A 13099-nucleotide genomic window follows, 5' to 3' on the forward strand; every position below is an offset into this window, starting at 1 on the left:
TTGAATTTAGCGCATTCTGACCCCACGCTCCCTTTTCTCTCTCTCTTAGCCCCACCACACTCCTTCCCACCTCAGGGCCTTTGCACATGCTCTCATCACTCTCAGGAATGTCCTTTTGTCTGTTTAATTCCTGACTTTCTGGAAGATCGGAATTGTAATCACTGGACAACCTGGGAAGTCCTGGGGAAGTTTTAAGCTAAGGGTACATGCCTATTCATGAAGGGGCTTGAGCAGAGGAGAGTACTGCATCAAATTCGGGCAAAGGTCAACAGAGGCCAAGTTTTAGTTGATAGATATCGGGAAGGTCAACATCTTCATACCTTTGAGGAGGTGTCTGTTTTATGGCTGAATTGTTTCTTGACTGTTTTTTCCCTTGTTCCTGCGTTCCCTCACTTCCCTTAAAATCATTAATACTGAGCCCAGTTAAAGAACAAACACTTAGCCTCCAACTAATAAAAAATAAATAATAAATAATAAATAATAAAAAATTAAAAAAAAAAAAAAAGAACAAACACTGTCTAGGCTTCAGATCACAAAACAGTTTAGGCCAAAACTAGCTTCTCTTATGTCAAGGAAGCATGCTTGTGTTCTTCTCCAGGGAACCCCTAACCTGACCATACAAGAGAGGCAGGGAGAGTTAGTGGGTTCCAGGAAGGACCCCTGTGCCACCCCAGTCCCTAGGCCCTGTTGTCCCAGACATTTAAGAGTATCCCTCCCCGCATGCCGCCCCTCAACTACCAGCCTTAGCCTCCATCCAGGGTTGAGCTTCCTTTCAGGGTCTGCTCTGACTTGCTGGGTGTGAGGAGGTGGGTCATCTGTCTTGCCTCGGTTTTCCCTCCTGTAAGATGGGAGTAAGTTCATTTACCTGCAGACACGGAGGACTCAAGGAGCAGAGACTAAAAACAAAACAAAAGCAACGAAATCAGTTCTCCCAGTTTCGCTGTTGTTCTTTCTTTCTTTGCATTTTTTTTTGGTTTGCTTTTTCTCCCTTCGGCCACTCGCTTCATCCCTTCTCGTCATTCTTGTATCTTTTTCTTTCTGCTAAACCGGAGGAGGTGCCCGGGGCCCATCCGGATTCTGGAGCGAAGGTCGAGTCGGGGACCAAATCCGACGCCGTCGGCATGGGGAGGGACTCGCTCGGGCGCGACGACCAGATAGATGCTCTCCTTTTTTCACGGGAGACTTCCGGCCGGGGGTGTGCAGTACAGACGAGAGCCCGGGCCACCCCCACCCACCCACCCAAGGCCATGCGCCCCGCGCTCCCGCCAGTCCCGCGCGCGGACACAAAGGTCCCGTAGGGACTGGTCCCGCCCGCCCCGCCCCTCCTCGAGGCCGCGGCCTCATTGGCCGAGAGCTCCAGGGGGCGGGGTCAGGGGCGGGCGCGGCGAGCCCGCCCTGCCAACCACGCCCCCTACCCAGCTCGGTTCCCCGCAGTTGGAGCTGAGCGCCTGGTGGAGCGAAGCGGATAGCCAGGTAGGCAGCTTCTCCGGGGACCCCAGAAAGGGCGTGGTGGGGGTGCCCTCGCCCCGAGGGAGGCCCAAGAACCTCTGGCATGGGACCTCGGCCTCTTCTGCCCCCGCTGCCCCCCATTCATTCCCACTCTGAAGGGTCTTCCAGCTCCCCGGCTGCGTCTCTGGGCCCCTCGGAAATGGCCGGGCGGCAGTGGCCTGCTTGGGCAGCGCGGGTTACTCATCCCCGCCTGGAGGATGGTGGGTGTGGCAGCAGCCCGAGGGATTTGGCGCGGACGTCTGGTTGCATGTCCCGCCTGGCCACCTGTTTTCTTGGTGCAGAAAAAAAACCCTCTTCTCCTCCTCCCGGGCCCCCACCCCCACCCCTCCCCTTGCTTTCGCTGGATGGAGCTGGATGGGGTGACTCGCGAGGCGCTGGGGCGAGGCGCGCGGGGCGGGGGCGCCGCTCGGGGAGGTGGAGCCAGCCCCCAGCCAGGCCTGGCCGCGCCAGCTGCGGGCTCTGCGGTGGGACCGCTGCCAGGCCTGGCGAGGAGGTTGGGGAGGGAGCGGGGACATCCTGGCGCCGTGCGATTGGCCGCCCCTAGGGAGGAGGAGCCGCCGGGCGCTCACCCGGGGTGTTTGTGTCTGGATGGGGGGGCCCCCGGAGGCCGTGCAGAGAAACTTCACCCGCGCCCACGGGCTCCCTCCCTGCTGGCCTCATTGGCAGACCAAGTTTTCAGGCCGGAAATGCAACGGTTTTTTGTTTTGATTTCTAAAAAGGAAGCCCCCAACAGCTTATCTGGGGTTGGAGTGAATGTATGTATTGGGAGTGGGGTGGGGGGCCGGATTTCAGCCCCTTCCAGGCACGATCTCCGTTCCCACAGGCGGGAGGGTCTCACTGCAACACAGAAGGCTTCTCTGAGCCTCCGTTTCCTCATCCGTAGACTGGGGATGTAAGTTTCCCTACCATAATGGGGTGTGCGGGAATAAAAGGAGATAGTTGACCCAGGACTGGGGTGCGGGAGCTTTAGCTACTGTTTCATTTTTTATTTGTTTTTTTAAAATATATGTGTATTTCTTGGTCTCTTCATTCCCAGTCTTGCCCCTCCAATATTCTTCTCTACCCTGAACGCAGGGGGAACTTGTAAAAACAGATTCAAATCAACCCCGGGCTTAAAATCGCCTATTGATGTCCTCGATGTCGTTTCAGTCCCAAACTCTTCACCAGAGTTTTCTGTTATCTCCCTCCCCCAGACAGACCGTCCCAGCCCCTGTCTGGCACCCGCCCTCCCTCCCTGTCCCTCAGCCTGTGCCCCTGCAGACCCCTCTGCCAGGAATGACTTCCTCACGGCCCCTGTAGGGCTTGAAGCAGGCGCCCCTTCCTCGGGGCCAGGGACCTTCTCCAAACCCCCTCTAATGCTCGCCTTTCCCGGGCGGCCTTGATGGCCGCGGGTTCTCAATGCTGCGGTCTTTATCACCCTCCCCGGAGCCCCAACAGAGCAGAAACAGGGCCTGTAGCATCGCGAAGCCCGGCCCCGAGTAGATGCTCGGGAAGAGCTGGGCCAGGCCCATCGCCGGGCTCTGAGGCCTGGGCGGGGAAGAGGGAGGCCCCCTCGGGAGAGGAACGGTCTTTGTCTCACCGAGTGGCAAAGTCAGGGCATTCGGTTTGTGTCCCATCAGCAGAGACGGACGTGGGAGGGATTATTCTAGACGGCCGGAGCCTGGCAGTGCTACCATTAGCGGCTCGACTATTGTTGCCTGAAGCCGTTGTATCTGGCACCCTCCTGTACAACACCCTCCGTCCGCCGGGCTGGAAGGCTACACCAGGACCGTCCCATTTGACAGATGGGGAGACTGAGGCAGGGAACGGGGAGGTCGCTTGTCGGGGGGGGGGGTCACAGAGGGAGCGGAGAGCACAATTAGGCCTGAGACTCAGGTCTGATCGAAGCCCTGGATGGAGGCGAAGATGGTATACAGGAAGGCTGGAAGTGGGGGCGATGGGATGGGGATACAGAATCGGCCTCGAGTTACCCACAGGGGCTTGGGCTCTTCCCAGGCCCGGAGCCGGGCGGGGCGGGCCGGGCACGCTAACGGCAGGGCTGTGACGGAGGGCGCCTCGGCTTCCCGGTCGCTGGTCCTCGGGTTTCCGGCCTCTTCCCAGCACTCCGGGGCGGCCGAGCAGTTCCCGGCTGGGCTCGCCCCCCACCCCCACCCCGGGCATGGGCATCTCAGATGCACTTCGGTGTCTTGTTCGTATTTCTCTCTGCTGCGGGCGCGGCCAGCTCCAGCCAGGCCGCCTCTCCCTCGCGCCCCCTCCCCTGATTCCGCCCCCGCAACTCCCCTCGACGCCCCCTCCTCACCTCGACCCCTCCCACCTCCCGTTGCCAGGCTCCGCTCCCCCATCCCAACTCCCCTCCCCTCTCCCTGGCACTGCCCCTCTCCCTGGCCCCGAGCCCCGCCCACCTCCCTGGCACCGCCCCCTGGCCCGGGCCCCGCCCCTCTCCATGACCACGCCCTTCCTGCCCCCGAGCCCCGCCCTCCCCTGGTCACGCCCTTCCTGGCCCCCGAGCCCTGCCCCTCTCCCTAGCCACGCCCTCCTGGCCCCGAGCCCGGCCCCGCCCATGGGCCCCTCCCCTCCCCTTCTCTCTTTCCCCCTCCCCCCGACCCCTCTCTCCCCGATCTGAGCCCCGCTCTCCCCGGCGCAGCGGAGAGGAATGCGGCCCAAGCTCGCCTCCGGGCTCTTTTCGTGAACCTCTTCCTGCTTCCTGGGACCCCGCTGTTCCACTGACGCGTTCGGCCCAAGTGCCCCCAATCTGCGGGGTTGGGGCTCAGTTGGGCTGGAGGTGGAGAGGGGAAGGGCGGCGTCTCTGCCTCAGTTTACAGCTGAGGCACCTGGGTGGACTAGGGTGACTTTGTGACTCATCTGGTGGCCCCCTTATGCTGGCTGAGAGGTGGGCCGGGCCAGTAACCCTATAACCAGTACTACTCGGTATCAGTCTTGCCTTGCTGGGGGGAGCTCCTTAGAAATGCAGAATGTGGGACCCGATACCTGTCTTAGGAAAGTGTTCTGTCCTGTTCCCATCGTGTGGCCTGGAACTCATTCTCACCTGCCAGCAGGGGCCTGGCCCCCTGGCTAGGAGGTATCAGAACATGGTACCCTGCCCTGGCCTCCCCCATCCAGAAACCCAGGGAAGGCTCCACACCCCATTTTTCAGAGTAGGCTTGATGAGATCTGGCTTTGCTGCCAGGCTGAGAAAGAAGCTCTGTTCTTTTCTCCCACCCCTATCTTCCTGCCCTCAAGGGCCTGAAAGCTACCAAGAATGGAGGAGCCTTGTGAAATGAACTGCAAATGTCTCACTAAAGTGTAAATGACCGAAAGCACTGCCAAGGATCCCTTCCTGGAGTCAGCAACTGGTTACGTGGCTTCAGACAGACTTGTCCTTATTTATTTTATTTTGGCTGTGCTGTGTCTGTGGCTGCGCGGGCTTTTCTCTCATTGAGGTGAGAGGGGGCTACTCTGGTTGTGGCGCAAGGAATTCTCATTGTCGCTTAGCTTCTCTTGTTGTGGAGCACAGGCTTTAGGGGACTGGGGCTTCAGCGGCTGTGGCTCCCGGGCTTTAGAGCACAGGCTCAATATAGTTTTGGTGCACGGGCTTAGTTGCTCCTCTGGACCAGGGATTGAACCTGTGTCTCCTGCATTGGCAGGCAGACTCTTATCCACTGGGCCACCAGGGACGCTTCAGACTTGCCCTCGATGTGACTGGTGGGGCTTGAGGGCAGGAAGGCAGGGGCTCCGCAGGACTGGGTGGGTCTCCAGTCCCTGGATGTGTGGGTTGGTGGAAGAGGGGCTGGGAAGACCAGAGCCTCGTGCCCAGCCTCTGTGAACCTTCCTGGAGGACCCACAGGGCCTGTGGGAAATTCCCAGGCTATTTTGGGCTGAGGCCCCCTTCTTGCCCTTTCCCAGGGTAAAGGCCTTGCTGGTGCCGGGGGCGGGGTGGCTTCCTCCACCCCTCCCTGCCCAGTCCATTGGTGCTCATATGTATGCACGCGCTTGTGTGCCTGGCTTCACTCTCATGGATGTGCACACATACACACTACATTCACAGCCACACACATATACACACATGCATGCACTCATGCAGACATGCTCGGCAGCTGTGACAGGCCTAGGGCATGACACCTGGTCTGAATTTGCTGCAGGCCTGAGGCCCATCTCTGGTCTGGCCTAGAGCCTCAGCCTGAGGCGACCCTCTGCAGACTGCTGGCCGTTGTAGGGAGTGGATGAAGCTGTAGGGAGGTGAGAGGCCCCAGAGCAGGGGCTAGTAGGGTGGGCCCTGCCTCCTCCAGGGCCAGCTTCCCCCTGGCGTTGCTGCACACTCAACACCCCCATCTGTGTTTGTGGGGGGGTTGGGGGCAGCAGCCGACCCCAGAGCCGGCTCCTAGGTGACTGGCTCCTCCCTCCGCCAGCTGGTTTCCTTATCGCTGGACTTTAACCCATGCCTCCCCACACAGAGGCCCTTCACTCCTCCCTGTCCCCGCCCCCCACCCCCGCAGGCCGGGGGTGGGGGGGTGGGGGGGGTGGCTGGCTCCCGTCCAGGTCTACCCCCGCCTCAGCTGTGCTCTGCATGGATGGCCCTCTGGAGGCGGGCAGGGTGGTGGTTGAAGCCCCTGCGTCTCCCAGGCCGGCAGCTCCCTTCCCCGACTCCCTCCTGGAGGCTCTGCGGCCCTTCATGCCTCAGTTTCTCCCACTGCCAAGTGCGCATGCGCGCAGCCCCACCACGTGAACGCCAGTGGGGGCTGCCGGTCCTGAGGCTGGTCAGGGGGACCCTGCTCTGTCCCAGCCCCAGTGCTGGGGCCCAGGACTTGGAGGGACCCCGTGTTGCCCTCAGGTTGCTCTGTCCCCAAGCCGGGGGCTTCTGTTGGCATCTCTGCGGGACTGGGTGTCCTGGGAGAGTCAAAGGGGCTGGGGAGGAGAGAGAAGGGGACCCCAGTTGAGACCTGCTTTCGGGGGAGGTGGGCATGGCAGGGGCCGCGGGGACAGTCAGACGGATGGACATGGGCAAGAAGAGTGGAGACCTGTGGGGATGATGATAATGCCCTAGTTCCTGAGCTGGCCTGCCCTTCCACCCACCTATCTCCTGCCTCTCACCCCTCCTTCCTCAGTGACCCCCCCAACCCCCAGTCTCCTTGCTGGCCTTTAGTCACACCTGCCTCTGCCAACCTCAGGGCCTTTGCACAGGCTGTTTATCACACTGGAAGAGCCGCCCTCTGTTTTAGAAATGGCCCACTCTTATTTGTTTGTTTGTTTATGAGTTTTATAGTGCCTGGGCTTCTTGTTGCAGAGCCTGGACTCAGTAGCTGTGGCTCATGGGCTTAGTTGCCCCACAGCATGTGGAGTCTCCCCGGACCAGGGATCAAACCCGTGTCCCCTGCTCTGGCAGGTGGATTCTTAACCACTGGTCCACCAGGGAAGTCCTGCTGTCTTGTGTCTCTACTGCCATAAACAGGTCCTGCCATCAGGTGCGTGTTTGTTGAATGACTTTATGATGACGGTTATAACAATTGTAGCTGATCCTTAAATGCTCACTTGTTCTGGGCGGAGGGTGTGCAGAATGCTTAAAACATGTATTATGTCATTTCACTTACTGATGCTGGTGTGAAGTCAGGACTTTTAAAAAAAAATCTCCAGGTTCCAGATACAGAAACCAAGGTCCAGAGAGGTCAAGTAACTTGCCCAAGATCACACAGCTGGAAGGGTGGGATTTAAAGTCAGAGGTGCCTGACAGCAGGGGAAAGAGGGAGATTTTGGGTGGGGATGGGGAGGGCTGTTCTCCGCCTCACTCTGGTGTCCTCAGGCCCCAGTGGTTCCCACCTGCTGTCCTGGGTGTGGGGCCCTCCCTTTTTCTGGACCGGCCCCCCTTCCCAGAACCCCAGGCATTGGAACATTCTAGGACTCTATGACCTGTGCTGGTGGGTCATGCCGGAGCCTTGACCCCAAGCTGCCGGGGCCTGTCTGAGGTGGGGGCTCCCGGGACTCGCGGTCCTCCCTGGCCGCGGCCGCAGCTGAGAGAAGGGTCAGGAGGTACTATGTCACTTCCTCCAGGGAGCCAGCTGGCTGCCTCCCCTCCCAGCCAGACGGAGCTGAGTCCTGAAAGGGGAGTGTGTAGGGGGCTGCGGGGCCACATGGAGGGAGCCGGTTGGTCCTCTTGGGGGGCAGAGGTGGGCCTGACCCCCGAGGAATCAGGCCTGGCTCTCAGGTGGTTTGGGTTGGGGGCAGAGGGGTGCTGCTGGGCAATGCAGGTTGAAAGCTGGTGCCCTGGGCCACATAAATGTCTGCAGATCAGGAAAGCCAGGGCGGTGGCGGGGGTTGGGGGTGGTGGTGGGGAGGTGGACTGGAGGCTCTGGTTGCCGGAGCTGCTAGTTTTCCAAACCTAGCTGGAAACCTTGCTTGCGGGGGCAAAGCTCTGGGATGTTTAAAAGATAGCTCGTGTTTTAAATGTGAAAACCTCGTGTGAACCTCGCAGAACCCAGTGGAGCTGCTCCTGCCCTACCACGCCCTGTGAATGGGCGGGGGGTGACATCCTGGGAATGAAGGGGGGCTGACATCTGAGTCAGGCTCCTCTCCTTCCTGGGGCCGGGGGGCCCGCACCTGCCCCACCTGAACCCCCAACACCAACCCTGAGCAGGTGCTGCGTGACGCCCATCCAGCTGCACCAATGTGCAGCTGATCCCAGAGAGCGGAAAGGACTCAGCCAAGGTCCTTTGGCTCCTGGTCTTGGGCTCTTTCTTCATGGCCTTGAGCCAAGGCCACCAGCGAGTTGGGTACAGCGGCCATGTGCTGCTCTAGAGTCCTCTCTCTCCAGCTGGGTCTGCCCCTGGCCTCTGATGTGTGTTAGGGGTCACAGAGGGAATTCCATTTCTCAGCAGCGATCAGAGACTTGGGCTGGGTGGAAATGAACTTCAAGGCCTGGATCTGAGTCAGAGATGGTGGCCAGAGATGCTGCCTTTGAAGTGCTCTTGCCCACTCCCCCTGTGCCCCGGGTTTCCTCCTGGATGCAGACTTGACTTGGGGTCTGAGCCCCAAGCCCCGGAGTTTCCTGAAGGAGCACCGAGTGTGGGTCCCTTTTTTGCTTCCCTTTCCCCATAGTGCCCGGCACTTAACAGGGGTCGGGAAAGGTTTGATGAATGGCTGGAGTCCTCATCCAGGCAGTTGGCATTGAAGCATTCCTGCCTGTCCTGTCTGCCTCCTTCCCTTTCTCCTTCCTTTTTCTCTCTCTCCCTCCCTCCCTTTCACAAGAATTTACCAAGTGCCTGAGTGTGCCAGGGCTTCCTGGCTGGCGCTAGTGGTGAAGAACCCGCCTGCCGATGCAGGAGATGTAAGAGTCTTGGGTTCATTCCCTGGGTCGGGAAGATCCCCTGGAGAAGGGAATAGCTCCCCACTCCAGTATTCTTGCTGGGGAATCCCATGGACAGAGGAGCCTGGTGGGCTACAGTCCATAGGGTTGCAAAGAGTCGGACACAACTGAAGCAGCTTAGCTCGCATGCACGCCGAGTGTGCCAGAGCCTGTGGTGTGGGTCCTGGGAACAAAGAGGGGGCCAGTGGTGTCCTCGCGGTGTTCCCGTGCGGAGCTGTCACAGAGGGAGGCGCATGGCTGCAACAGGAGCGCAGACCAGGCACCTGCCCCAACTGGGACGAGCAGGCGCGTTTCTGGAGCAGGTGACGTCCACGCTGAGTGAGCCTGGAGCCTGCATTCCACAGCCAGAGGAGTATTCGAGTCTCAGATGGCAGACTGTCCGGTGTGAGCATGGGGAGGCATCTGGAGAGCCCCCCTAGGAGGCGTGAGTCCCTGAGAGGCCCCCGTCTCTCTCCAGGTCAGCCATGTCATCTGAGCCACCTCCTCCATCCCAGCCCCCCACCCATCAGTCCTCGGCCGGGCTGCTGGACACCCAACAGGCCCGGGATCGCTCACCGTCCCCGCTACGGGGCAACGTGGTGCCGAGCCCGCTGCCCACTCGCCGCACCAGGACCTTCTCAGCGTGAGTCTCGGGCTTCTCCAGACAGGTCACCTCCACGTCCCTGTCTATCACATGGGAAACTTGGGGATTGGGAAAGGGCTGATGGTGGGAAGCTGGGCAGGCGCCTCATAAACCCTGCACCGCGCCACCCCCAGGCCCCTCTTGAGCCTGTCGTGAGCTGCAGGTGAGGGATGAGGGTGGCCAGGGATGGGAAATCGCTGGGGTCTTAGATCATCGGGCTTTAACCACACATAAGTCCCTTTTCCCTGGGAGCCCTTGACCTCATCAGCTGCAAAACGGGGACAGTAGCAGGGTGGCCACTATACTGCAGGGGACCCACACGGTGCCTGGCAGGGGTAGAGCTCAGGCCAACATGTGGAGGCTGCTGCTAAGTTAGCCTTCAGAGGGAGGGATGCTCAGGGGGATTTTACTCACACGGGGAAACTGAGGCCTGAAAAAGTTTGCCAGCATCATGCAGAGAGTCACTGTCACCAGGTTCTCGGCGAATGGCTCCCAGAGTTGTGCAGTGTGCAACCTGCACAACTGTACATGGTGGCCCTGCCCAGAATGCCCTAAGGCACAGCTGTGGGTGGGAACTGGGAAGAGCTGGGTGTGCCCCTGAGAGTAGGGGGCTGTCCTAGAGGGCTGGTGGGGGTCCCTCATGCTCTCCCTGCCTTCTGTCAGGACGGTGCGGGCTTCCCAGGGCCCAGTCTACAAAGGAGTCTGCAAATGCTTCTGTCGGTCCAAGGGCCACGGCTTCATCACCCCGGCTGACGGCGGCCCTGACATCTTCCTGCATATCTCCGAGTGAGTCAGTGGCTGATCGGGGTGCTCTGGGGCTGGGGTGGGCGCTGTGGCCTGGAGGAGGCAGGGGGAGTGTGTGAACTCTGCTGGGTGGGTGCCAAGTGTGATGAGGTTGTGTGGGCCAGGCTTGTGTGACAGTGTTCAGGGCTGGGGGTGTGAGCCTGTACGTGGTGGTGGCAGCGTGTGAGACACTGCAGGCGACTGTGTGTGTGTGTGTGCACGCACACATGTGTGTGCATATGTCTGCACACGTGTCTCTGTGTGTGTATGCGCTTGTGTGTGTCTCCGTGTGCATATGTCTGTGTGCATGTGTCTCTGTGTGTGTTTCTCTGTGTGTGTGCGTCTCTGTGTGTATGTGCATGTGAGTTGAGAACCTTCTTTAGGCTTCCCTGGTGGCTCAGCTGGTAAAGAATCTGCCTGCAATGCGGGAAACCTGGGTTCGATCCCTGGGTTGGGAAGATCCTCTGGAGAAGGGAAAGGCTACCCACTCCAGTATTCTGGCCTGGAGAGTTCCATGGACTGTACAGTCCATGGGGTCGCAAAGAGTCGGACACGACTGAGCGACTTTCACTTTCACTTTGGGGTGGGTCTGAGTGCCTCTGTGTGTCTGGTGGGCAGGCACGGGTGTCCCTGTGAGTCCTGTGAGCCTGTGTTTGGCCTGGGGGTGGGTGCCTGCACTCCCCTGGGGACCCTGCCCTGGTGAGGCTGGGGGCTGACCGAACTCTGCTCCAGGAAGGAAGTGTGGGGCTGGACCCTCTCTCCTGCCACTTGCTCACTGACGTCCTTCCTTCCTGAGTGTCTGGAAACCCTGGCGGGGAGAGGAGGGAGGGGGCGCCCAGGGTGGGGCCCACACATCCTCGGCCTTCGGGCTGGAGGGTGCCCTGCAGGCTGGGCACCACCTCTGGTCTTCGAAGCAGCTTGCAGATTTGTGGGGACCTGATCGGCCCCCCCACCCCATCCCCATCTTTGACCTCAGCAACCCCCAGTCTTTTTGTTGGTGGCAGGTAAGGTACCCCACACAGCAGGCCTGACAATATGTAGAAACCATGTTTTGAAATTAGGCTCCTTTTGTAAACGTCTGTTGAGATGGGAGAGTTATGCTTCCTTACTCTCCTCCAACGTCCCTACACGCCTGGGCTTCACAGACCCGCTGTACAGTGTAGACATGAGGACGGCGCTAAAGCAATGCCTCACCTTTACTCCTGAGCTTCCTGGTGGCCACAGCAAAGAGGGCAGTGCGATTTGCAATGTGATTCTTCAGTCAAGGCCATATAGTCCCAGGGGAGAGCTGGCCGGACTTGGCCTGAAGGATCCAAAGGGGATACTTCCCCTGGGGTGGGGGTGTTGGGTAAAGCCAAGGCGGCATCAAGATGGGGACCTCCTCATTCCGGGTGAGATGGTGACTCATGTCCTGTAGAAAGAGAGGGAAAAGGACTTTCTGGAAAGCTCCGTGGGATTCTAAGGAGCTGAACAACCGAAACCAGAAACCAGGTGCAGCCCGGTTTCCGGGACTCCTGGACCGGGCGGGGGGTTGGGCTGCTGCTCAGGAAACCCCCGGGGGGTCATCCTCCAACTCTGATGCTCAGGCTCAAGACTTTCTCTCCCGGCTCTTCCATCCATAAGCCCCAAGGTGCCCACGTGTAACTGCCCTGAGAGCATCCCTGGGGGCGGGGCTCCATCTCTGTCTCTGCAGCCGAGGCCCCGGGAAAAGAGCTGATTGGGTCAGGGGACCTTCAGTCACGACCGAGGGCTCTGGTGGCTCCGCCTGGTGGGGGGTGGGGGTGGGGCAGCTCCTGCCCCAGCTCCTTCTCCCAGCGTCAGCCCTGAATGTCTCTCCTCGCCCCGCAGCGTGGAGGGGGAGTATGTCCCCATGGAAGGCGACGAGGTCACCTATAAGATGTGCTCCATCCCGCCCAAGAATGAGAAGCTGCAGGCCGTGGAGGTGGTCATCACCCACCTGGCGCCGGGCACCAAACACGAGACCTGGTCCGGCCACGTCGTCAGTTCCTAGGAGCGGCCGGAGGCACCCTGGCCCCCGCCCCGGGCTCTGGGGAGAGCCCCCAGGGCAGGAGGAGGCAGGACCAGACGGGAGAGGACAACTGTGCCGCTTGAGATGGGGCATCCGAAAGGGGGGGGAGCGTGGTCCCTGTTAAGAGTCTCCTGGAGGAAGGGGTTGGAGATGGGGGCAGGCACGGGGGTGCCCTCGGCCACCAGCACAGCCTCCGACCACCGCAACCAACATCTCACCATCTGAAAAACATTAAAAGCATTGAAAAAGGAGAGGCGCTCCCTGGTGGCTGAGTGGAGAGTCTGAGCCCCACCCAGGGGCTGGGTCCGGCGGCTTCCCTGGCCCGCAGTCCCTCCCACAACCCCACCCCCGCCCCGGAATTGAAGGCTGAGAATCCCCAGATTGGTCCTCTGGGTAGCGACATGGACCCTGCGTGATTTCCCAGGAGGAATTCCCACCCAAGCGCGCGCACCACCCCCGCCCCTATTCGTGAGTCTCTCCTTGGCCCTGGGCAGAGCAGACTTTTCCGGTTCTCAGCTGGTTGATCCAAGGGGCTGGGGGCGGGGAGGGCGGGGGTCTTGGGGCCTCTGCAGCAGGAGGTGAAACAACTGGGCGTCTGGCAGGCCTGAGTCCTCCATGTGGCAGTCGTGTGCTCAGAGGCGAGTCCTCGTTCTCTCTGAAGCCTGGTCCTGTCTGTCTGTCTTTGGTTGAGGATTCTGGCTCAGCCACCCATCCGGGACGTGGTGGGGAGTGTGGAGAGGGGGAGGGTCTTTGTTTCCAAACAGACCTGTCTCGGGATCCATCTAGAAAAGAGGAGGTGGTT

General features: G+C 60.2%; 1 protein-coding gene across 2 annotated transcripts; it reads left to right on the forward strand.

The window, feature by feature from the left end:
- The first annotated feature begins 1346 nt into the window (after positions 1-1346).
- CARHSP1 (calcium regulated heat stable protein 1) lies at positions 1347-12548 on the forward strand. 2 transcript variants are annotated; one of them, XM_043456448.1, is made up of 4 exons: positions 1347-1473; positions 9321-9485; positions 10149-10271; positions 12117-12548. In XM_043456448.1, the coding sequence occupies exons 2-4, from the start codon at positions 9328-9330 to the stop codon at positions 12277-12279; spliced, it is 444 nt and encodes a 147-aa protein (XP_043312383.1). In that variant the 5' UTR covers positions 1347-1473; positions 9321-9327; the 3' UTR covers positions 12280-12548. The 2 variants fall into 2 exon arrangements, with proteins under 2 accessions (XP_043312383.1, XP_043312382.1); XM_043456447.1 differs by lacking the exon at positions 1347-1473 and adding an exon at positions 2127-2264.
- The last annotated feature ends 551 nt before the right edge of the window (positions 12549-13099 follow it).

Source organism: Cervus canadensis, chromosome 32, assembly GCF_019320065.1.
Source record: "Cervus canadensis isolate Bull #8, Minnesota chromosome 32, ASM1932006v1, whole genome shotgun sequence".
Classification (NCBI taxonomy): Eukaryota; Metazoa; Chordata; class Mammalia; order Artiodactyla; family Cervidae; genus Cervus; species Cervus canadensis.